Source organism: Danio rerio, chromosome 21 (genome assembly GCF_052040795.2).
Source record: "Danio rerio strain M-AB ecotype USA chromosome 21, GRCz13ab, whole genome shotgun sequence".
Classification (NCBI taxonomy): Eukaryota; Metazoa; Chordata; class Actinopteri; order Cypriniformes; family Danionidae; genus Danio; species Danio rerio.
Window position 1 is genome coordinate 44,432,501 of NC_141041.1, and position 21,138 is coordinate 44,453,638.

Here is a 21,138-nt window from a genome sequence, read left to right on the forward strand (position 1 = left end):
CGCAAAAAAATGTAGAAACGGTTTCGCTATTTTGGTGAAAACATTTTTCTTTTCATGGCAAGGTTGACATTTTCATGGAATTGCTCATATATATATATATATATATATATATATATATATATATATATATATATATATATATGTGTGTGTGTGTGTGTGTGTGTGTGTGTGTGTGTGTGTGTGTGTGTGTGTATATATATATATATATATATATATATATATATATATATATATAAATATATAAATAAAACAGTTCTGTCTGGTTCTTGAATCTGATTGGCTGATAGCCGTAATATATTTAAGTAATATCAGCATCCGTACAACCTGGCTGCGTCCGAAACCGCCAACTACTCAGTAGGTACTGCATTTGAATTTAATCGTACTACTTGGCTGTTAGAAAAGTACGTTCTACACAGTATGAATGTGAAAAGTATGAATGGACTTCGGACATACTACACTTGCCATTTTGTCATGGTCACGTGACCTACCTGCGTCAGTTGCATCGATCATTTCTATTCATGAATTCTTTCGCGGGGCATTATGGGATAGCGCAGTGTGCATGGGATGCGCACTCCAAAATCTCGCCGGAAGTAGTAAGTCATCCGGGTACTTCTCGCATACTGATTTTCGAATTCTGTGAATTCAGACATACTACTCGGCTCGCATACTGATTTTAGCGAACTATATAGTATGGAAGTATGCGGTTTCGGACACAGCCCCTCTTTACCCTTTGTTCATTACTCCGCCAACATACAACCAGCAAAAAGCAGACACTACAGATCTAAAGTATAAAAGATGCTTGCTCAGCTGTTTAACTGTCGGCTTATGATTTGAATCCAAAGCGGAAGAAAGTAGTTCCTCATACAAAAGGGTTTTTGAGACTCTCCATGTTTGATTTTGTGTTTATATACACAATTATGCCGTCAAACTGTTGTATAAACGCAATATCACACTCGTAGCAGTGTGATATGGCTGTATATCGGCACTGGTGGGGGCACTAAGGCCAACGCACGCCTCCCACCAGTGCTGATATACAGCCTTATCGCACTGCTACGAGTGTGATATTGCTCATATATATTATTGATCTCCTTCCACATTGTACTGTAAGGTTGTAAAATGTATTTTCTTTATCTTGACCCTTATATGAATGTTAAAATTGTAAATTTATGTTTAATTTCAAAAATATATTTCACTGTGAATCAAAGTTATAAAATACAGTTGAAGTCAGAATTATTAGCCCCCTTTGAATTTTTTTTTACAAATATTTTCCAAATAATGTTTAGAGCAAGGAAATGTTCACAGTAGGTCTGATAATATTTTTTCTTCTGGAGAAACTCTGATTTCTATTATTTCGGCTGGAAAAATAATTTTAAAGTCAAAATTATTAGCCCCTTTAAGCCATATTTTTTTCGATAGTCTACAAAACACACTATCATTATACAATAACTTGCCTAATTACCCTAGTTTACCTAGTTAACCTTTAAATGTCACTTTAATCTTTATTAAAGTGTCTTAAAAATATCTAGTCAAATATTATTTACTGTCATCATGGCAAAAATAAAATAAACCAGTTATTTAGAGATGAGTTATTAAAACTAATATGTTTAGAAATGTGTTGAAAAAAATCTTCTCTCCGTTAAACAGAAATTGGAGAAAAAATAAACAGGGGGCTAATAATTCTGATTTCAATTGTATATCTATTTCTAAATAAATAAAGCATCTTCTCTTTTATCATATCAGGGAGAAAAACAGATGTTTGTGCATATATTTGTGCATTGACCTCACCTTTCCAGTGGCCAGCGCAAAGAGCAGGATGCCGAGCGACCACCAGTCAGAAGCGTGGTTATAGGGACCACCGCTAAGGACTTCAGGAGCTTAAAAGACACATTTCATACGAATTTTGCTTACATTTCACACTGCTACAAATATAAATGCCCTTGCATTAGTTTAGCTATAAATCTCACAGTATAAAGTGTTTGTTTATGTACATTATTTATGTCGCATCAGTGTCATTATAGATTTACCCATATACTGGATTGTTCCACAGATAGTGAACGCCCTTCCTCCACGCTCAAGGCGACGGGACAAACCAAAATCAGCCAGACGTAGGTGGCCTGTAACACAATATCAGACATTTACATAGCAACACTTAATAATAATAATATGTATATTATCGTTTATTATTAATTACATGTATACATAAATGTACAGTTGAAGTTTTTTTCAACACATTTCTAAACATAATAGTTTTAATAACTCATTTCTTATAAATGATTTATTTTATCTTTGCCATGATGACGGTAAATAATATTTCACTAGATTTTTTTCAAGACACTTCTATACAGCTTACGGTGACATTTAAAGGCTTAACTGGTTTATTAAAGCAAATCATTGTATAACAGTGGTTTATCCCGTAGACAATAAAAAAATATATTGCTTAAGGGGGCTAATAATATTGACCTTAAAATGGCCAATAGCCGAAATAAATAAAATAAGACTTTCTCCAGTAGAAAAAAATACTATCAGAAATACTATGAAAACTTGCTCTGTTAAGCATCACAAAAAACAAAAAAACAAACAAACTAAAAATCTCAGGAGGGCAAATAATATTGAAAACTGTGTATAACTATAAATAGCTCTCATGTAAAACAAATATAAATTGTTGATGGCATTTGACTTTTAATACTGCAGTGATAATTCAAAATTACAATAAGAATGTGCTGGGAAAACAGTAATGCTTGTTTCAATAATCTAGGCCTATTCTTCGGCTTAACAGTGTGAAGCCTGGATGTTCTGGAACGTTCCATGTTTACATGAGAAAAAACAACAACAATTGGCACAGACTGCCCTCCACTGGAGAGACCGGAGAATACACACTGCCTTACCCTGATCTGTTAGCAGGACGTTCTCCATCTGTTCAAAAAATAAAGCAGAGAACAATTCTGTAATTAGACATTTTAAAGATCATATTTATGACATCAAAGTTCAATTAATTGAATTTAAAACATTACATATGAAACCGTGTATACCTTCACATCACGATGGATGATTGCACAGTCATGAAGAAAGCCTGAAAAATAAGAAATATAATGTTATGTAATGTAATGTAATGTAATATAATATAATAATTTAATGTAATATAACATAATATATCATAAAATAATATAATATAATATATCATAATAATATAATATAATATATTATAATATAATATCATATAATAAAATAAAATAAAATTAAGCTAAATTAAATTAAAATAAATTAAATATAACATAACATAGTATAATACATCATAATATAATATCATATAATATAATAAAATACAATATAATATATCATGATATAATATAATATATCCTAATATAATATAATATAATATAATATAATATAATATAATATAACTTAATATAATATAACATAATATAATATATTATAATATAATATAATATAATATAACTTAATATAATATAACATAACATAATATAATATAATATAACATAACATAATATAACATAATATAATATAACATAACATAATATAATATAATATAATATAATATAATATAATATAATATAACTTAATATAATATAACATAATATAATATAATATAATATAATATAATATAATATAATATAATATAACTTAATATAATATAACATAATATAATATAATATAATATAATATAATATAATATAATATAATATAATAACATTTGGGTTAATAAAAATTTATAATAAGATCAATGTTATTTAACAAGAACCTATTCAATTCATTTAAAATAACAATAACAATAGACATTTATATTATTACAAATGATTTATTTAAAATAAATCTGGTTTCCACAATACATTAAGCAGAACAACAAAGAAACATTTCCCCGAGCAGCAAATCAGTATATTTAAATCATTTCTGAAGGATGGAATAATGATACAAGTTTGCCATCCCAGGAATAAATCATAACCTAAAATATATAAAAATGTAAATTGAGTTTTGGCTTGCTAATTAACAGTGATTTAGTGGCAGACAAAATATTGACAAATTGGGGGGAAAATTGACTAAAATCATGTAACATCTGTCCATCCATCCATCCATCCATGCATCTATCCATCCATCCATCCAATCATGTAAAATCTGTCCATCTATTAAATCATGTAACACCTGTTTATCCATCCATCCATCCATCCATGCATATCATGCAACAGTAACATCTGTCCATTCATCCATCCATCCATCAATCCATCAAAATTATGTAACATCCATCCATAAGTCCTGTAACATCTGTCCATCCATCCACCCATGCATCCATTCATCCATCACAATCATGTAAAATCTGTCCATCTATTTAAATCATGTAACACCTGTCTATCCATCCATCCATCCATCCATCCATATCATGTAACAGTAACATCTGTCCATTCATCCACCCATGCATCCATTCATCCATCACAATCATGTAAAATCTGTCCATCTATTTAAATCATGTAACACCTGTCTATCCATCCATCCATCCATCCATCCATATCATGTAACAGTAACTTCTGTCCATTCATCCATCAATCCATCCATCCATCAAAATCATGTAACATCCAACCATAAGTCCTGTAACATCTGTCCATCCATCCATCCATCCATCCATCCATCCATCCATCAATCCATCCATCCATCCATCAAAATCATGTACCATCTGTCCATCCATCCATTCATCCATCCATCCACCCATCCATCCATCAAAATCATGTTACATCTGTTCATCCATCCATCCATCCATCAAAATCATGTAACATCCATCCATCCATCCATCAAAATCATGTTACATCTGTTCATCCATCTATCCATCAAAATCATGTAACATCTGTTCATCCATCCATCCATTCATCAAAATCATGTAACATCCATCCATCTATCCATCCATCCATCCATCCATCCATCAAAATCATGTAACATCTTTCTGTTCATCCATTCATCCATCAAAATCATGTAACATCCATCCATAAGTCCTGTAACATCTGTCCATCCATCCATCCATCCATCCATTCATCAAAATCATGTAACATCTTTCTATCCATCCATCCATCCATCAAAATCATGTAACATCTGTCCATCCATCCATTCATCCATCCATCCATCCATCCATCCAAATCATGTTACATCTGTTCATCCATCCATCCATCCATCAAAATCATGTAACATCCATCCATCCATCCATCCATCCATCCATCAAAATCATGTAACATCCATCCATCCATCCATCCATTCAACTATCCATCCATCCATCCATCCATCCATCAAAATCATGTAACATCCATCCATCCATCCATCCATTCAACTATCCATCCATCCATCCATCCATCCATCAAAATCATGTTACATCTGTTCATCCATCCATCCATCAAAATCATGTGACATCCATCCATCCATCCATCCATCAAAATCATGTAACATCTGTTCATCCATCCATTCATCAAAATCATGTAACATCCATCCATCCATCCATCCATCAAAATCATGTAACATTCATCCATCCATCCATCCAACTATCCATCCATCCATCCATCAAAATCATGTTACATCTGTTCATCCATCCATCCATCAAAATCATGTAACATCCATCCATCCATCCATCCATCCATCAAAATCATGTAACATCTGTTCATCCATCCATTCATCAAAATCATGTAACATCCATCCGTCCATTCATCCATCCATCCATCCATCCATCCATCCATCCATCCATCCATCCATAAGTCCTGTAACATCTATCTATCTAATCTTTGGTCCAGTCTACAGAACAAACGATTGTTTTACAATAGCCCCTTTCACACATACAGACCTTTCCGGAAAATTACCGGCAATTTTCCGGAAAGGTTGTATGTGTGAACAGGTCCTTTTTGAAAATACCGGTTAATTCGTTCTGGCTATTTTCCGGAAAGAGAAGTTGTAACATTACCGGCAATTTGCCGGAATGCTGCGCTGTGTGAACGCAGAAGGAATATTTCCGGAATAAGCGCGTGCACGTCTAGAACGTGCTGACGTGAGCCGTCTGCTTTAGCCAATCACAACAGTCAGACGCATTTACGTCCGCGCGGTTTGTGAGAATAAAAGCCTTTGAATATTTTTCCAGACGCATTTAGCTGCTAGAAGTTTGTCAGATCACGTTTATATGTTCTTCTTAATGCCAACTGTGTAAATAATCATCCATGAGATGCTTATGATAAGCCGTTGTTTGTTTACCTTCAAGCTTTGCGTGTGCCCATGAAACAGCCTGTGAGCGCCAGCACACGCACATATTATGATCTCGACATGCGAAAGTGATCCTGCGAAAGTTGTTCACAATATTGATCATCAAAAGAGTTTGTAATTTAGTCAAATGTTTACAAATACAAGCGCAGCCGTTTCAAGCTCATTTGTGGTGAATGATGTCAGAATTTACCGGTATTTTGGAATGGATGTGTGAATGCTCTTTTCCGGAAAATTTCCGTAACGTCCTCGCCTGTGTGAACAGCGCTTTTTTGAATATACCGGTAAAGTCGTTCCGTAAATTTTCCGGATATTTACCGGTATCACTAGCCCCTTTCACACAGTGATACCGGAAAATATCCGGAAAATTTACGGAACGACTTTACCGGTATGTTCAAAAAAGCGCTGTTCACACAGGCGAGGACGTTACGGAAATTTTCCGGAAAAGAGCATTCACACATCCATTCCAAAATACCGGTAAATTCTGACATCATTCACCACAAATGAGCTTTAAATGGCTGCGCTTGTATTTGTAAACATTTGACTAAATTACAAACTCTTTTGATGATCAATATTGTAAACAACTTTCACAGGATCATATTCGCATGTCGAGATGTTCATAATATGTGCGTGTGCTGCCGCTCACAGGCTGTTTCATGGGCACACGCAAAGCTTGAAGGTAAACAAACAACGGCTTATCATAAGCATCTTATCGATGATTATTTGCACAGTTGGCATTAAGGAGAACATATAAACGTTATCTGACTAACTTCTAGCAGCTAAATGCGTCTGGAAAAATATTCAAAGGCTTTTATTCTCACAAACCGCGCGGACGTAAATGCGTCTGACTGTTGTGATTGGCTAAAGCAGACGTCTTACGTCAGCACGTTCTAGACGTGCACGCGCTTATTCCGGAAATATTCCTTCTGCGTTCACACAGCGCAGCTTTCCGGCAAATTGCCGGTAATGTTACAACTTCTCTTTCCGGAAAATAGCCAGAACGAATTTACCGGTATTTTCAAAAAGGACCTGTTCACACATACAACCTTTCCGGAAAATTGCTGGTAATTTTCCGGAAAGGTCTGTATGTGTGAAAGGGGCTACTGTGTGAAAGGGGCTAATGATTTGCCTAATTAATTACCCTAACTTGCCTAAATAATCTAACTAACCTAGTGAAGCCTTTTAAAGGCACTTTAAGCTGAATACTACTATCTTCAAAAATATCTAGTAAAATATTATATACTGTCATCATGGCAAAGATAAAATAAATTAGTTATTATAAATGATTTATTAAAATTTTATGTTTAGAAATGTGTTGAAAAAGCATTACTGTTAAGCTAAATTGGTGAAAAAAATATACAGTGGGGCAAATAATCCTGACATCAACTGTATGTTTAGTTTATCAGCAGTACCTGTGAGGATTCTCTACATCTGATCAGTGTTGTTTCTCAATACATCATGTATAAGTCATGAAATATGTGCTTACCTAGAGCAGAACCTAATTCAGCAGCGAACACTTTGACCACGTCCTCTCCAAACTGACCGATCATCACCCAGTATGTGTACAAGTCCCCTGTGCTGCAGTAATCACACACTAGAGGGAAAATAAACGCAATCACAGCATATAAACACCGCCAGAGTCAACAAATCCTCAAAACATTCGAATCCAACATGAAACGACTGCAGAGAAAACATCTGTCGGTCTGGGAGAAGACCAGATTCAGGAGACCATCTGTTTGTAGCAGCGACGCCTTCATCCATTCGCCAAACATCATGGACAGACCAAGTCTAAAACATTCTGCTAATAAACAGAATCTTAACCTTGAAGATCCCAGTGATAAACATGAAGGCTGAATGAAGAGTTGATAAAAAGGGAGCAAAACAAGCTGTGAACAGAGGAGTCAGGTGGTGTGATCAAAGGAAGTGACACGTTCACCACTGTAGATTTAGGAGGAGAAAGCATTCAAGGGACATCATAGTGGAAGAAGGAAGTTCACTTTGACAAGTGCAGTCAGGGTCACTGGAAATCAAACACAGGGGAAAAGTACTGAGGTTTGGGTGGAGGTGCTCTCAAACCTGACAGAGAAACTATTAAGTGGCTTCAACTGGAATCTGTGTCCTTTTGGTCTTTTGTGTAACTGGATTGGGGGAAAGTCTAGTAAACGGAGTCTGTCTGTCTGTCTGTCTGTCTGTCTGTCTGTCTGTCTGTCTATCAAAAAATCATGTAACATCCATCCATCAATCCATCCATCTATTAAAAATCATGTAACATCCATCCAAGGCAAGGCATCCATCCATCCAACATAACATCCATCTATCAAAAATCATGTAACATCCATCCATCCATCCATCCATCCAACATAACATCCATCCATCAAAAATCATGTAACATTCATCCACCTATCTATTCATCCATCCACATATCCATTAAATAATGAATAACAATCCAAGGCAAGATATCTATCCACTCACCCATCCATCCATCCATCCATTCACCCATCCATCCATAATCATGTAACCATCCATCTGTTCATGCACCTATCCATCCATACATCAAATGTAACATCCATCCATCCATCCATCAAAAATCATGTATCATCCATACATCCATCCATCAATCAAAAATCATGAAACATCCATACACTCATCTATCCATCCAGATATCCATTAAAAATCATGTAACATCCATCCAAGGCCTTTCATGCACCAATCCATCCATCCATCAAATGTAACATCCACCATTCCATCTATTTATCCATCCACATATTCATTAAAAATCATGCAACATCAATCCAAGCCAATTCAAGGCATCCATCCACTTACACATCCACACATAATCATGTAACATCCAACTATCCATTCATGCATCCATCCATCGATCAAAAGTAACATCCATCCATCACAAATAATGTATCATCCATCCATCAATTAAAAATTATATAACATTCATACACCCATCTATGCACCCATCCACATATCCTTTAAAAATCATGTAACATCTATCCAAGGCAAGGTAAGGCATCCATTTATTCACCCATCCACCCATAATCATGCAATATTCATCTATCCATTCATGCACCTATACGTCCATCCATCAAATGTAACATCCATCAATCAACAATCATATATCATCCATCCATACATCTATCAATCAAAAATCATGTAACATCCATCCACCCATCTATTCATCCATCCACATATTCATTAAAAATTATATAACATCCATCCAAGGCAGGGTAAGGCATCAATCCATTCACCCACCCATCCATCCATCCATCCATAATCATGTATCATCCATCCATCCATTCATCCATCAATCAAAAATCATGAAACATCCATACACCCATCTATCCATCCAAATATCATGTAACATTCAAGGCAAGGTAAGGCAACCATCCATTCAAGCATCCATCTATCCATCCATTCATCCACCCATAATCATGTAACATCCAAGTATCCATTCATGCACCCATCCGTCCATCAAATGTAACATCCATCCATCAAAAATCATGTATCATCCATCCATCCATCAAAAATCACATAACATTCATTCACCCATCTATGCACCCATCTAAATATCCTTTGAAAATCATCCCAGGCAAGGTAAGGCATCCATTCATTTACCCATCCATCCATCTATCCATCCATCCATCCATCCATCCATCAATCCATCCATCCATCCATCGACCCATAATCATGTAACATCCTTCTATCCTTTCATGCACCTATCCATCCTTCAAATGTAACATCCATAAATCAAAAATCATCTAACATCCATCCACCCATCTATTCATCCATCCACATGTCCATTAAAAATTATATAATATCAATCAAAGGCAAGGTGAGACATCCATCCACTCACTCATCAATCTATCCATTCACCCACAATCATGTAACATCCATCTATCCATTCATGCACCCATCCATCCATCAAAAATCATGTAAAATCCATCCATTCAAGCACCCATCCATCCATCAAAAATCATGTAACATCCATCCATTCATGCACCCATCCATCCATCTATCCATCAAAAATCATGTAACATCCACCATCCATCCATATCATGTAACATCCACCCAACCATCCATTAAATCATCCATCCGTCCATCCATCCGTCCATCCGTCCATCCATCTATCCATCTATCTATCTATCTATCTATCTATCTATCTATCTATCTATCTATCTATCTATCTATCTATCTATCTATCTATCTATCTATCTATCTATCTATCTATCTATCTATCTATCTATCTATCTATCTATCCCATGGCTCTACTATAATTTCCTTGTTATAAGAAGTACTTTGGACTTTTTGATGTTTAGAAAGTTGTATTTGATAAACTAGAACATCGAATGAAATCAGCACCATGGATAGCACCAATATTCTATAGAACATGAACTGCACACGATCTTAGGGATATCTACATAGGAAAAGTTTGTCTCATATGTAATCCATTTGACAACAAGCATTAGACCATCAACATCTCACTCAAAAAAATAAAATAATAAAATAAAAATAATTTCTATAATTTTCCTACATAAAGCTGGACATTATGATTTAAGATGAAATTTAGTTCTAACCAAAATATTACTTTCCAACCATGTTCTTAGCCATATACACATAAAAAAGCAACTTTTCACTTTTGGACTTTTTTAATGAGATGCTAATGGTCTAATCCAATTCAATAATTTATGCTAAGCTAAACTCAAGTCCTCCTGCGAGACCAAAGATGGCCTGAATGGATTAAAAAATGGTAAAACTCATCTGTTGAACACTAGCTGACTTGTACATTGAACCTATTACAAGACAAATGGAGTGTTTTATAGACCTTTTTCTTGGAACGCAAAATTACCCATTATGCTTTGCGTGTATGCGCAAGGAGAATGCGAAGAACTTCCGGTCGGCAGCTGATGCGTGTAAACGGTCACATTTGGACAGCTTTGAAACGATAGTTTTAATCTATTTTACCTGCTTTTATCCTCTTTGAACTATTACTGTTGTCCATCAGCAGCATCTCCTGGACTGATCATTTAATGAAATGCGATCTAATAGGATGGAAAACTGCTGCTGTGAGGCGTTTTCCCCTCGTTGTCAGACGGCATCTTCTGCAGTTTAAATGAAGTCTTGTCATCAGTTAACATTTTCTCTTTATTTCAAATATATAACCAGCCCAAACAAATGTAATTCACCAAAATGTTGGACACACACATGAAAATATAGGCTAGTGTCATTTCAAAATGACAGAAAAACACAAACCGTGGTAAAAACAACACACGAAATAAAACACAAACGGCTCGCTATTAGAATGAACAGCAAGTCAGCCAGCAGAGGATCAATAACAGACTTTTATTGGTCATTTTTGTAAATTGCACGACTTTCATACCCGTTAAGTTTCACGCCAGTACTCTGGTTTGCTCTCTCTCTCTCTCTCTCTCTCTCTGCACTGAGCTAACAGCTGACAGGCCGGGAACGCACACACACACTATTTCTGACGGCAAACACGTGAACTACAGTAGGAGAACGTTTTTCTCGTATTTCTGACGCGCTTGAACCACATGTGACCGATTATAACGGCTTTAACAGATACATTTCTAAGTTGTGTGTCACAAAAACGCTCTGTTATCCATTAAAAACGTTATTGAAACCCATTTTCGGAGCGCAAATTACCAGTTGTACACGCTGTAAACGGAAGTTTTTCGCATTCTACCGGAAGACGCTGGTCGCTATGGCGCCCTCCATGCAGCAGCCATGAAAAAGGTCTATAAGAGACCATTTTTCTAATCTTTTGAAATGCAATGTCCTCCATTTAGGTGGGTAAAGAACAAAAAAAGCTCCAGGGAGAACTCAGTGTTTCGGTGGGAACAGGACCACACGGGAAGCTGATTTAGTGGTGGGAAAGGCAGGAGAGAGTTGGGATGTGTTCTGAATCACTCACTAATGTAGATGTGCCGCTGGGTCTGCCAGCAGTCCTGCAGGTCGTGGACAAAAGGATGGCGGACCTGACGCTGCAAGGCAACAGTTTGACAACAAGAGCAAAGGCACAGTGAGTCAGAAACCTCTGTGCGATTGACCTCAGCCTCTTCGTGAACGACTGAGATAAAGAGACCAGCGCATGTTCGGTCTAGCTCGCTTCCAGTCCATTTGCATTTACGCCCTAGTTTCTGTAACCACTAAATCAGACACCACCTCAATCTCCATAGTACTTATGATATAATCTAAGAGTCATTACCTGTAAAAGATGACACAGACCATTATCCCTAACAAAAATAAAGATTACGCAGAAATGCGAGGGCTGTTACTCACCTGGACTATTACTTCCTCCTTTGACTGCTCCAAAACTCCCAAGCGCAAGATCTCAGATTTGGGAATAACCTACAATAGATCAAGATTTTTTTTTAATTAATTTCTAAATTAATAACATATACCTAAGAAACATTACAGTAACAGACAGTTCAGTTCAGTTCACTGCAAAAAATGCTTTTCTTGCTTAGATTTTTTATCTTGTTTCTAGTCCAAATATCTAAAATTTCTTATATCAATAAGCAATTTCTAGACAAGCAAAACATATCGTCTTGTTTTGAGACAACAAGTGAGTTTTTTCTTAAAACAAGCAAAATAATAAGACGTAAAATTATTTTGCTTACCCCACTGGCAGATTATTTTGCTTGTTTTAAGAAAAAGCTCACTAATTATTGGCATATTATTTCTCAAAACAAGACAATATGTTTTGCTTGTCTAGAAAATTCATGATTTAGGAATTTTTTGATATTTGGACTAGAAACAAGACAAAAATGTAAGCAAGAAACGCATTTTTTTGCAGTGTGGAGGACCAGTTCATATGTTAGAAAATTTGATTATGTGTAAAAAATTATTATTTTATTTAGAAATGCAATTTAAGTGTACAGCTCAAATTAAAATCTGCTATGTATTTATTCATTTTTTCCATTTAGTTTTTTATTGTAGTTTCCAAATTGACATACAGACGTAAAGTATTTAGGGTTTTCCACATTTGGTACACAAAACAACCAGACATTGGAAGTTGTAGAAATGGAGAAAAAATAAATAAATAAATAAATAAATAAATAAATAAATAAATAAATAAATAAATAAGTAAAATAAAATAAAAAAACCCATAAATAAATTCAAAACTTAAATTAATGATTCAAGGACATTATAAGAACAATCAAAACAATACACTCATTTTACACTCATAAAATACACTCATAGTTTTGTATTTCATCAAAGAAAAAAAATAATAAAACTGATTTGTTCCTTTTCAATTACAATTCAATTGTGTATTTTTTTTTAAACCCATATTGTGGCCCCCAGGGGTCCGTTCTTCGTACCTCGCTTAAATGATCTAAGATGATTTGGCAGATCTTTGATCTTTTAATCTTGATAACTGACCTCTGGCTAATTTGGTTCTTCAAACAAGTTCGCGAATCAAATTAAAATGTCCGGATGAACTGATCTGAGATCGCTGCACATGTTGTGAAGGACAGATCTATCCATCCTCAAAATTCTTGATCGGCAATGTAACGATTGGCTGACGGCACAGCAGCGTAATGACATCATTTGATTAATATTCAATTATCCATGTGAGCAAAATTACATCAAATTAGCAGTAAACGGTTTAGTAAATATGATAAGTAATAAATTTACACCTTGTTGTGGGCTGCATGCTTGGGCCTTTCATGTGTGAAGAGCAATCTATTTACTTTTACAGTTAGAGCGGATTTTCCTTATTATAGTACCATTATAGTAGCCATTTTTTTTAATCGGTGTAAAGAATAACTGGATGTTTACAAAAGCATTTTGATATTGGTAAAGGCGTCTGCAACTTTTGTGAAGCATCAAATCACTGTCATATTAACAGCCAAAACCTGTTTATGACTGCATAAATGTATTATTGCTTTTTAAAAGTCACATATTGTGCATTATTGTACACATATTTGCACTAAAGCAATATAAAAAGTTCATATCAATAAGTTTTCTCTTTGCTCCATGAGGTGCCAGTCTTTGTACTTTTTACTTTTGTACTTTTATTTCGGGGGTGCACATTGCATTATATAAATAACTTTATTTATTTTATTAATAACTATAACTTAATATACATAGTTTAAAAATGGTGCAATATCCTGCTGGAAGTAGCCATCAGAAGATGGGTACACTGTGGTTATAAAGGGATGGACATGGTCAGCAACAATACTCAGGTAGGCTGTGGAGTGGACACGATGTTCAATTGGTACTAATGGGCCCAGAAGTGTGCACAGAAAATATTTCCCACACCATTACACCACCACCACCAGCCTGAATTATTGATGCAAGGCAGGATAGATGATAGATCAATGCTTTCATGTTGTTGACACCAAATTCTAACTGTCATCCGAATGTCACAGCAGAAATCAAGACTCAGACCAGGCAATAGTCTTCTATTGTCAAACTTTGGTGAGCCTGTGTAAATTGTAGCCTCAGTTTCCTGTTCTTAGCTGACACCCATTTTCTCTCTTAGCTGTAGCCTATTTTCCTCAAGGTTGGACGTGTTGTGTGTTCAGAGATGCTCTTCTGCATACCTCGGTTGTAACGAGGGGTTATTTGAGTAACTGTTGCCTTTCTATCAGCTGGAACCAGTCTGGCCATTCTCCTTTGACCTTTGGCATCAACAAGGCATTTGCGCTCACAGAACTTTCTCTTTTTTCGGACCATTCTCTGTAAACCCTAGAGATGGTTGTGTGTGAAAATCCCAGCAGATCAGCAGTTTCTGAAATACTCAGACCAGCCTGTCTGGCACCAACAGCCATGCCACGTTCAAAGTCACTTAAATCACCCTTCTTCCCCATTCTGATGTTCGGTTTGAACGGCAGCAGATCGTCTTGACCATGTCTACATTCCTATATGCATTGAGTTGCTGCCATGTGATTGGATGATTAGAAATTTGCATTAACCAGCAGTTGAACAGGTAGTAGCTATTACAGCAGTTGAACAGATGTACCTAATAAAGTGGCCGCTGAGTGTTTATTTACTGAGTAATCAATTATTCATTTATTTTATAATTTATTTGTAAAGAAAGATCAAAATGACAGTTTTCACTTAAGATTTGAGCATTTAATATTTTGGTCTTTTTTCACATAAAAATAAAAAAAACACTAAAAATAAAAGATTTGAGCTGGGGGCTAATGTATACGTGTGTAGCTTATGTTTGTTTTCTTACCTTAACTGCGTAGGTCTTTTGCTTTGATTTATCCTTAACTTTTAATATGGGACCAAACGATCCTTTTGCTATGTAACCCAGGACCTAGGAGGTTGGACAACATAATAAAACAATGACATACATTACATAAGAAAATATTACCATTGTTATTATCACCTTATTTCCATCTTTTGTCTCTCACCTGGAAATGTTCCTGTCCTGGGACAATACGGTGGGGGAATTCAGGCAAAAACATATTGATAAAGCTAGGCAGACTCCATTCCATGCGGAGTTTCTCTGGGCCCGGTAATGAGGAGACCAGATGCTCAGGAATGGACGCCTCCTTGTCACAAATCATTCGATGTGATCCAACTCGTAATGGGTTGATTCGGCAGAGTCCAGCTGGAAGAGCAATGCCCACAGCGGATAGAAATCCCCGCCATCTGGATATCTGCGACTGCTCCTCCGACCCTTTGTACGGCTGTGAATGTGAACACCATTAAACAATCATTACACGGGGACTCGTATTCCAGACATGACCTATTTTTCTGCATGTTTGTGGGTGTTTATGGAACTATGGAAAAAGTCCAGCTGCCATTATAGATAAATGACTTTTATTTTGAAGTAAAAAGAAGAAAAGTGTTATAACAGTAGACAATTGTAGGTTAATACATTCATATATATATTTAAATGTTTGTCAATCATGTCCATATTCCAAAGCCAATTGCAATTAAAAAGTGTCATTACCAGCATAACATTATTTGCCATTTTATTCATTCTCAATGAATTTTGTGAACACAATTGTACAGACACTATAACTGGAGCCTATTCAGCAAGCAGTCAGTCTTTGCATCTAAAAGGTTCAACAGTGTCATTACCGCATCATTATTGGCTCACGTTGAAACTGACTGTGTGCGTTGGTAATGACGATTTATAAAAGGAAGTTTTAGCTTATAATCATTTGAAACACTTTATCAAATATGTCATGTATTTAAATGTACTGTTTTTGTAATGTATTTTTTCTATTTTTGTCTTTGATGTACTCATTACCATTACGGGATCACTGTAATATTTTTATTATGTTGGCTTGAGAACATAGTAACACATGTAGGCCGTTCATGCCACAAGGCCCAAATGTGGTCAAAATGTGCTTTCTGCATTCAAGATTGTTGCTATATCTCCTCATGCCTGTAAGACTTATCATTTTTTTTATAAAAAATGTTAAATATTAAATTTTTATAATCCGGGCATATAAAAAAATATACAAGCCCCAAATTCGGCCAAAAGCTGTATTAAGATGCGGTAGATTTTGTTGCTATATCTTTAAGGTTTATCAGACTTATAGTTTTCCAATAAATAATTTTTATGCATTATTTTTCTCAAAATATGGCAAGCCATTTTTGACTTAAACTCCACATTTTTTACTGATATGGCAAGCCATTTTTGCATGTATCACCTTCACACTTATTAAGCATTGTATTTTCAAAAAAATACGGCAAGCCATTTTTACATAATGTTCATTCCCTTAGTCCCTTTATTAATCAGGGGTCGCCACAACGGAATGAACCGCCAACTTATCCAGCATTTGTTTTACACAGCGAATGCCCTTCCAGCCGCAACCCAACACCAGGAATACATAATGTTCAAGTCCAGTTTTTGACACTCATAAAGACTGTCATAGAAACATCAGGGTTGATTAAGATCACTCATATTGCCAAGAAGCTTTGATGTATCATCACTAACCTGTCAAATGTCCCCATAGCAATAAAACAGTATAACCTAGCAACCATTTAAAAATAGCAATATCTCTACATCAGAACATCGTAGGGACCTGGGCATTGGCTTGTTTGACTCATGCTAGCAAATGGGACTTCCTGCACAATGCATGGTAACAATGATAATGGAAGCCAAGTGCTAATAACGATTAGCTACATGCTATGAATGATTATCTAAATGCAATAACATATGCTAGAAATGCCTACTAAGTATTAGCATTTGATCAAACATTTACACGAGCATTGCCATTTAGCAACTGCTTAGCAACCACCTAACAATGCCATAAACGCTTGACTTTCTCAAGCCAACATCAAAGTTTATCAATGAACTTTAGGTTCTAGTTAACACTTATAATGCATTGGGGCCTATTTTAATCTAGAGAAGACATAAATGAAAATTTCTTACATATTTTTAGTAGTGGAACTTTGCAAATACATTAGAACCTTAAATGTAGGGCTGGGCGATTTGCCCTAAAATCAAAACCTCGATTAATTAAATATTTTAATTCGATTACAATTAATGAACGATTATTTATTTATTTTTATTTTTTGCCCTCACAGTTCACTGGTTTTGTAGAGGAAATATGTGCACATATTACAAGTGGGAAAGTTTTTGAACAAAGGGTGCATTACTTGAAGGAAACACACTATCATTCTATGATTGTTTATTGAACATCAGCATTGAACAACTGAAATTAAAACATGCTGCATATAACTTATAAAATGCTTATGAAAATAAATAACTTGCACTTTTGGAAACAATAAGCGTAGAAAATAAGCAGGATCTCTTCTGAATAAAATAACTTGTATATTCTGTAAATAATATTTTAAACAGTGCATTTCTTGAATCTTCTGTAAACATATTTTAATGTAAATAATAATTTTATTGTATGTAAAATAAGCCATTTGCAAGTATTGCAAAGTAAGGCAAGGGGTCAGCCACGGTGAGGGGTATGCAACCAGTCTTAAAGGAATAGAGTCACATGACTTCCCACAAGGTAGGAAAAGTAATTGAAAAGATTGACCTGGAAAAATTAGATTGATTATAGATTCTGAATGTTGATTTCAATTACTTTTTGATTAATTGCCCAGCCTTATCTAAATGTATTTATTTATAAGTCTCAAATAAATGTAAGATGCTTAATTTTCTAGTTATTTTGGACCTGGTTATGAATGCAGTGGCTTTAGGTGTAAAAATATTTGTTGTACAATTATCTATAATAATTATACAAGAGTTTTGATGCAAGTAAAAAAGAATGTCATTTGCTTGAAAAGCGTTTAATAAAATACAGAATTTTTTTATTTTTCTAAATATTATAGTTTCATATACTTGTACTGAATTTGAGCATTCATGATAATAATTTAACTCAGGTTATTTTGGTTTATTTGGGTTATATGGTTAAGTAGGCCTGTCATATCTTTTTTGTTGTACAATATTGCACCAATATATTGTGGTAAATGAAAGTATTGTAATTTTAAGACCATTTTATGCCACTCATTATATAATGCCAGAATGACAATATAATATCTTCACAATGCAAGTACACTCTTCTGAAGAACATATATTTTATTCTTAAGAATATTTTATATAATTATAGTCATTTCAACAATGTAATCATTAGGCACTGAAATCATAATGTGAAAATGCATTTATGATAATAAATGAATATTAATAAATGTAAACAAAAAAAGTGCAAGGAAAAAAGTAACAAAGGCTGTAATATCTGGTACCAGTTGACAAGCACCCACATTAAATATACTATAGTAATTTATAGTAAATACTAGTGTTTTTTAACCATGCCGGCACTGACACCTCCAAAAGAGATAAAGATGTGGCAGAATCAGCTAAAATGTTAGTTGGATTGGTTTTTATGTATAGGTGATATATATCGCATCACCAAAAACGATTGAGGTCATGTCCATGTGTTGTGCAATAAGCCGATATATTGATTATTATAACAGGCCTAGGGGTAAGTTATCATATTACTTATGTTTGCATTTCTAAATGTTACACATTTTATTATGTTGTCATGATACTGGATAAAATTTGATATAACTTGAAAAATATTAATATCCAATACTCTTTTCTGAGGAAATAAAATACACAAAAATTAAATGATAATAAACTGAAAAATAAACAGGGCTTGAATATAAGAATGAGGTTTATTTTTTACATTGCAAAAATCTTATGGTAGTGCACTTATTTATAAAAAAAAAAAACTTAAAAGTAAAAAACAACAACTAAATTCAATCTTTTATACTGAAGCAATGACAAAAGCATGTAAAGTAGATTCAAAACTTGACTTTGCTGATCAGATATATCAAATGACTTAATACGAAGTGTATATATATATATATTTTTTTTTAATAAAATCTAACATGCATCACTTTATTTTTACAGATTAACTTAAAAGTGATACTAAAGTGGCACATGCATGCCTGAGCAGCCCATCCATAGATAACGTTGCACGTTACACACATGGTTTCAACAACTTTTCCTTCCCACCCATGTTAAAAAAACAACAACACAGATCTCACCTGGCTGTTTTTGCTTGCATCGGCACCCATCACATTTGTCGCTTTGAGTGAAAATATTAGTTCAATCCTACATTTTGTTCATCCATATTGTCGCCTGTGGTTTTAGTGACAGAGACTGGCAGAGCACTGGCGCTACTGTGCACTACCGTAATAACCGCTCCAATATGGGACAGGTCAACAGCTTTATCATCGTGTCTCACACCGAACTATACAGTCGAACTCATTCTCCACCGAAGCGTTATCAGCCTGACAGATATGGCGACCAAAACAAGATAATCTCCGATAGCGTCGACGAACACTGCGCATCCTCCCTCGTTGCTGTCAGCCAATCGGATTTCTTGGTGCGTTGATAGACCACGCCCACCAGAGAGCTCTCTGAAAATAGCAGCAGGAGCTGTCCGGGCTGAATTATTGACGCTCAGTTACATCCACTGATGAAACAGCATCAAACATCAAACACGATAACAAAGTCATACATCCTGTTAATTATTATTAGATGAGTATTTTTTATTGTATTATCTTATAACAGCTTTTAATCCTGCGCGCATAGTGGCCTACAGAACTACATTTTTTTTGTTCTTGAATAGCCCATTCACCAATGCTGATTTAAAAGTTAAACATGCAATTACAATAATAATAATAATAATAATAATAATAATAAGTTAAAAATAAAAAAATATAAATAATAAAGTAATTTAAATAACAAACCTGTTAGATTTCAAAATGTATTTATTTGTTGTTGGGGACAATTTTATGCCAGAATCACTGAGATTTTTGACTTTAATAATATATTTAAATAAACTTGTATTAACATTTGTTATTACTATTCATTTAAAAAAAAAAAAAAAATATATATATATATATATATATATATATATATATATATATATATATATATATATATATATATATATATACATACATACATACATACATACATATATATATACACATATATATATATATATATATATATATATATATATATATATATATATATATATATATATATATATATATATATTTTTTTTTTTTTTTTTCATGTTTTATTACAATACACTAATAATAAAAGTGAGATGTTGGTAATTAGTGAGTTAACTGAATGTAAACTGAGTTAACTGAGTTAAATGTAAACTAATCAAACCTTATGGTAAAATGTTGACACTATTTGCATTTATTATTATGCATTTTAATTTTAATTTAAGTTTTAGCAATGCTATGTGTTTTAATTTAAGTTTTAAATGTTATATTTTTAACAATCTTGTTAGCAAGTTAAACATGTTTAGACATTTTGGGAAAATTAAGTGCAGTTTTAGGCTATTTATTTAATGTATAATTTATTATGTTTACTTTATAATCCTAGTTGTAGTTTGTTTTTGCATTATGTTTGCAGTT

General features: G+C 34.3%; 1 protein-coding gene across 5 annotated transcripts in view; it reads right to left on the minus strand.

Annotated features, from left to right (window-relative positions):
* rskrb (ribosomal protein S6 kinase related b) overlaps window positions 1-20,017 on the minus strand; it is a 32,380-nt gene extending 12,363 nt beyond the window's left edge. For 2 of the 5 annotated variants that reach the window (XR_015520554.1, XM_087301813.1), the window contains exons 1-10: window positions 19,744-20,017; window positions 15,633-15,911; window positions 15,452-15,535; window positions 12,544-12,612; window positions 12,176-12,245; window positions 7,724-7,831; window positions 3,030-3,070; window positions 2,886-2,913; window positions 2,025-2,114; window positions 1,786-1,874 (exon numbers count right to left, since the gene is read on the minus strand). Coding sequence is in view for 2 of the 5 variants with exons in the window: in XM_087301813.1 (XP_087157939.1) it covers window positions 1,786-1,874; window positions 2,025-2,114; window positions 2,886-2,913; window positions 3,030-3,070; window positions 7,724-7,831; window positions 12,176-12,245; window positions 12,544-12,612; window positions 15,452-15,535; window positions 15,633-15,911; window positions 19,744-19,773 (888 nt within the window). In the remaining 3 variants the exon portion in view is untranslated. Of the gene's footprint in view, window positions 1-1,785; window positions 1,875-2,024; window positions 2,115-2,885; window positions 2,914-3,029; window positions 3,071-7,723; window positions 8,443-9,379; window positions 9,874-10,201; window positions 10,288-12,175; window positions 12,246-12,543; window positions 12,613-15,451; window positions 15,536-15,632; window positions 15,912-19,743 lie in introns of those variants that run through there. The other 3 variants (XR_015520555.1, XM_087301814.1, XR_015520556.1) reach the window with 2 other exon arrangements.
* Between the last annotated feature and the right edge of the window lie 1,121 nt (window positions 20,018-21,138).